The sequence below is a fragment of the Scophthalmus maximus genome, chromosome 13 (genome assembly GCF_022379125.1).
Source record: "Scophthalmus maximus strain ysfricsl-2021 chromosome 13, ASM2237912v1, whole genome shotgun sequence".
NCBI lineage: Eukaryota > Metazoa > Chordata > Actinopteri > Pleuronectiformes > Scophthalmidae > Scophthalmus > Scophthalmus maximus.
Window position 1 is genome coordinate 164,493 of NC_061527.1, and position 5,508 is coordinate 170,000.

Consider the following 5,508-nt stretch of genomic DNA (forward strand, 5'->3'; position numbering starts at 1 on the left):
GTGTGTGTGTGTAGTCTCTCTCTCTCTCTGTGTGTGTGTAGTCTTTCTGTGTGTGTGTGTGTGTGTGTGTAGTCTCTCTCTCTCTCTGTGTGTTAAGTCTCTCTCTCTCTCTGTGTGTTAAGTCTCTCTCTCTCTCTCTCTCTCTCTCTCCGTGTGTGTGTGTGTGTGTGTGTGTGTGTGTGTAGTCTCTCTCTCTCTCTCTGTGTATTTGTGTGTAGTCTCTCTCTCTCTCTGTGTGTGTGTGTGTGTGTGTGTAGTCTCTCTCTCTGTGTGTGTGTGTGTGTAGTCTCTCTCTCTGTGTGTGTGTGTGTGTGTGTGTGTGTAGTATCTCTCTCTCTCTGTGTGTGTTTGTGTGTGTTTGTGTGTGTGTGTGTGTGTAGTCTCTCTCTCTCTTTGTGTGTGTGTGTGTGTATGTGTGTGTGTAGTCTCTCTCTCTCTCTCTTTGTGTGTGTGTGTGTGTGTAGTCTCTCTCTCTCTTTGTGTGTGTGTGTGTGTGTGTGTGTAGTCTCTCTGTGTGTGTGTGTGTGTGTGTGTGTGTGTGTGTGTGTAGTCTCTCTCTCTCTCTGTGTGTGTGTGTGTGTGTGTGTAGTCTCTCTCTCTCTCAGTGTGTGTGTGTGTGTGTGTGTAGTCTCTCTCTCTGTGTGTGTGTGTGTGTGTGTGTGTGTGTGTAGTCTCTCTCTCTCTGTGTGTGTGTGTGTGTGTGTGTGTGTAGTCTCTCTCTCTCTGTGTGTGTGTGTGTGTGTGTGTGTGTAGTCTCTCTTGGTGTCTCTCCGCAGTCGGACCGTTTTTCTTCTGTCTCCGTCTGAAGGTAAAGAAACTTTTATAAAATCAGATTTAAACTTTTAGTTTTGGTTCAAATCTCAGAGAAAATGTTTTGCATTATTTGAATCTTGTTTGAAATCTGAAAATTAAACTATGAATTTAAATCTTCACTTTGTGTTTGAACCGCGTCCGAAAAAAAATCACTTTTACTTAAATGATTATTTAGAAACTGAAACAGTTTGATCACAAACAGTTTCTTTTGATCACAAACTGTTTCAGTTCGAGTAGAAACAAGAAACGAACAAAAACAAGAACCGAACCGAACCGAGTGGATCAGATCAGTTCTGTTCAACGGAGCTGAAGAGAAATCGCTTGTGATCGAACTCGGTCGTGATGAAGTGAAGAACTGATCAGATGTTTGACGTGTTCATCAGTTTACTGTGACGAGCTTTGTGAAGCTTCACTCATCGATCGATCGTTTCATTGATCATCTGCAGATCGAGCCGTCACGAGCTGCAGGTCCAGACTCTGATGACTGAGTCTGGACCTGCAGCTTCATGTTGGACCTGAGTCCGGTCTGAGACCAGGTCCCTGCGGGTCTCTGACAGCTGTGTGTCTCTCTGCAGGGCCATGTCCTCGTCCTGCAGCAGGACTCTCTCCGCCCCTCTGCAGGGTCACTACCTGACAATGAAGCCCTGAAGTTTGAGGACGCAGCGCCCCTTGCTGGACTCCTGTTGTAACTGCAGGCCATGGCTGAACCCAGCTACTCCGACCTGATCGCGTCACACTACAATTACACTGGCAAGTTCCGCAAGACGGAGCAGGACTCGGGTCTGAAGGCCGACTCGGTGGTCTTCATCATCGTGTGCTGCTTCATCATCCTCGAGAACATCCTGGTCCTGACCACCATCTGGAGAACCAAGAAGTTCCACAAGCCCATGTACTACTTCATTGGGAACCTGGCTCTGTCCGACCTGCTGGCCGGCGTCGTCTACACCGCCAACATCCTGCTGTCGGGCGCCAACACCTACAAGCTGACGCCGACGCAGTGGTTCTTCAGGGAGGGCAGCATGTTCGTAGCTCTGGCGGCGTCCGTCTTCAGCCTGCTGGCCATTGCCATTGAGCGCCACCTCACCATGCTGAAGATGAAGCTGCACAACAATGGCAACACCTGCCGCGTCTTTCTGCTCATCAGCACCGTGTGGATGATCGCGGCGGTGCTGGGCGGTTTGCCCGTGATGGGCTGGAACTGCATCCAGAGCATGACGCAGTGCTCCACCGTGCTGCCACTCTACCACAAGACCTACATCCTGTTCTGCACCACTGTCTTCAGTGTCATCCTCATGGCCATCGTGGTGCTCTACGCTCGGATCTATGTGCTGGTGCGCACTCGCAGCCGCAAACTCGTCTTCCGCAAAGTTTCCAATGGTCGCAGCAACGCCGGCGCCAATAGCAAGAGTTCGGAGAAGTCGCTGGCGCTGCTCAAGACGGTCATCATCGTCCTGAGCTGCTTCATCGCCTGCTGGGCACCGCTCTTCATCCTCCTGCTGCTGGACGCGGCCTGCGAGACACTGGGCTGCCCCATCCTCTACAAGGCAGAGTGGTTCCTGGCACTCGCCGTCCTCAACTCCGCCATGAACCCTCTCATCTACACGCTGACCAGCAACGAGATGCGTCGTGCGTTCCTCAAGACGCTGCTGTGCTGCATTTCCTGCCTCCGGCCAAACGCCAAGTTCAGCGGGCCCATCGTGGGCGCAGAGTTCAGTCGCAGCAAGTCCGATAACTCCTCTCACCCCAACAAGGAGGAAGTGGAGTACTCGCCAAGGGAGACGACGGTGGCATCCCTGGGGAACGTCACCTCATCGTCCTAATCGTCAGATCGCTCGACTGCAGGAGGACGAAGGGTTAGTTTGTGTTTGTACAGGAAACAGGTCACAAGACCAATCAGCTGATCAGGACTCAAAGCCCTTATGGAGACTTTCAACCTGGTTTTAACTGGGACCAGTGATCCGTCACACAGACGAGGTCCACGCGCTGCAGGATCCAGTTCATCTGGACTCACCTGATGGTCCAGGATCTGTCGGGACCTGAACGTGTCCTGACAAACATCTTACTGATCCTCATAGAAGAAGAACCAGACTTTACTGACCCTCTATGAACCAGTAGAACCAGTAGAACCAGTAGAACCTGTAGAACCTAAACATCCACAATTATTTAAGAAAAACAAATGAATTGATGGAACCTTGTTTCCTCCACTTCCTTTAATAAAACACGCCACACTGATCGGAGTTCAGGTGTCAATGACACTTTTCTGTCTCCTGTCGTACGGAATGACCAGCAGGGGGCGACTCACTGGTTGTTTCTATAGAAGTCTATGAGAACATGACTTGATTGATAACGTTTCTCTAGTTTCAAGTCTTCTTCAACACGTGAAGTTCATGTTGTAAATTATGGTTAATTTACAATCACATAGACCATAAAGCACCAGAAGTGTTAGGGGCGTGGCTACAGCGTGCAGGTGCAGGTCCTCAAGCTCTCAGTCAGGCCACGCCCCCTGCTCCTTCAAATCATATGGTTACTTCTGGTTTAAAAAAAACAAGATGTCAAACTAGAGTTCACGAACCAATGAGACGTCACGGTGAGTTGATACTGTGAGGTCACATGACCATATATGGCACAGACATGGAGTGAAGCACCTGGACTCTGATGTTTGTGATGTGACGCTTCCGTAGAACTTAATGGTACAAAGTGTAAGAAACCGTCTGTGGTCGTCTGTGTAGTCACATTCATTTATATCTGAAGAAGATTCAGCTGAGATTGGTTCTCGTGTGTCTCAGAGCTATGGAAGCTCATTTCTGCCAAAAGAAATCCAATAAATATGAGATGATAAAAATGAAATCATCATTAATATCTCATATTATTAATTCAGTAATTATTATTATTAATTAAAATCCATATTGATTTTCACACTTCTCAGTTTATTTGTAAATGATTATTTTGAGTAAAGCTGCTCATTTCTCATGTTCTTCCATGTTTTAATGTCATGACTGAACTGGATCTCGTGACGACTTCACGTGATTGGATTGAAAGCTTCGAATTGGACCTCGAGCTAAAATACAACGTTGTTTACATCTGAACTTCCAACAGAACCTCAGAGAAACTTCACGGTTTAAGAATCGGATCAACTTCTGGTTCGACTTTGTCAGAAATGAGCCTCTGTGCAGATGAAATGTTGTTACCATGGTGACCACTGATCGATGACTCGTAACCTTTTCACTCGTTCGTTCAATAAAGAGACAAATAGGAGAAACAACGACTGACGGTGGGTTCATGAAAATGTGGAAAACTGAACTTCAGAGTTTTAAAAGTTTGTCTGAATGTTTGTCGGAATGGAAATGAGTTTGGTTCTGATCCTGATCCTGATCCTGGTCCTGGTTCTGATCCTGACTTGAGTGCTGCCCCCCTGTGGTCACACCAGGTCACTACATCAGAGGGACAGAAGCTGGATTCAAACACGATGAAGAGGAAACACGTTCAACAGCAAAACTCATATATAATTATATAGACTATAACTATTAAACTACAATAACTACTACAACTGACTATATAATTATTATAACTATATAGCTACTATAGCTAAGTATATAACTAATTTAACTTGTACCACTATAGAACTATAAAACTGAAATAACTATAAATCTACTACAACTACTAAAAAGACTATAAAATATTTACTATAACAATACAACTAAATAAAGACTATGATTATACAACTATACAACTATGACTAACTATATTAATACTATAACTATAAAACTACTACAACTACTATAAAGACTAAAACTATAAATACTAAAAGTATATAACTACTATAACTAACTATATAACTACTATTCAATTAAATTTTTATTTGTATTTCGCCAAATCACAACATACATTGTCTCAAGGCTCTTTACATAGTGACGTCAATATTATAATAATACAATATTAAAGAGAAAAACCCAACAAACAAATCCCACAATGAGCAGCTCTGAGACTGAGGAGAGAAAAAACTCTTTAAACAAGAAAAATTCTGTAACAGAACCAGAACCAGATGTGGAAGTAGCATCTGTCTCGGCCGGTTGGTGACAGAGAGGGGGGGGGGGGGGAGAAGAGCAGTGAGAAGAAGAAGAGGAACAGTGAGAGGAAGAGGAACAGTGAAAGGAAGAGGAAGAGAAGCAATGAGAGGAAGAGGAAGAGGAACAGTGAGAGGAAGAGGAAGAGAAGCAATGAGAGGAAGAGGAAGAGGAACAGTGAGAGGAAGAGGAAGAGAAGCAATGAGAGGAAGAGGAAGAGGAACAGTGAGAGGAAGAGGAAGAGAAGCAATGAGAGGAAGAGGAAGAGGAACAGTGAGAGGAAGAGGAGCAGTGAGACGAAGAGAAGAGGACCAGTGAGAGGAAGAGGAAGAGGAGCAGTGAGAGGAAGAGGAAGAGGAGCAGTGAGAGGAAGAGGAAGAGAAGCAGTGAGAGGAAGAGGAAGAGGAAGAGGAAGAGAAGAGGAACAGTGAGAGGAAGAGGAAGAGGAACAGTGAGAGGAAGAGAAGAGGAACAGTGAGAGGAAGAGGAAGAGAAGCAGTGAGAGGAAGAGGAGCAGTGAGAGGAAGAGAAGAGGAACAGTGAGAGGAAGAGGAAGAGAAGCAGTGAGAGGAAGAGGAAGAGGAACAGTGAGAGGAAGAGGAAGAGGAACAGTGAGAGGAAGAGGAAGAGG

General features: G+C 45.8%; 1 protein-coding gene across 1 annotated transcript; it reads left to right on the forward strand.

Moving 5' to 3' along the window:
- Positions 1-671: 671 nt before the first annotated feature.
- On the forward strand, positions 672-4,075 carry s1pr1 (sphingosine-1-phosphate receptor 1). Its single transcript, XM_035648782.2, has 2 exons — positions 672-808; positions 1,389-4,075. Exon 2 carries the CDS (start codon positions 1,512-1,514, stop codon positions 2,631-2,633), a length of 1,122 nt encoding a protein of 373 aa, XP_035504675.2. The 5' UTR covers positions 672-808; positions 1,389-1,511; the 3' UTR covers positions 2,634-4,075.
- Positions 4,076-5,508: the final 1,433 nt, after the last annotated feature.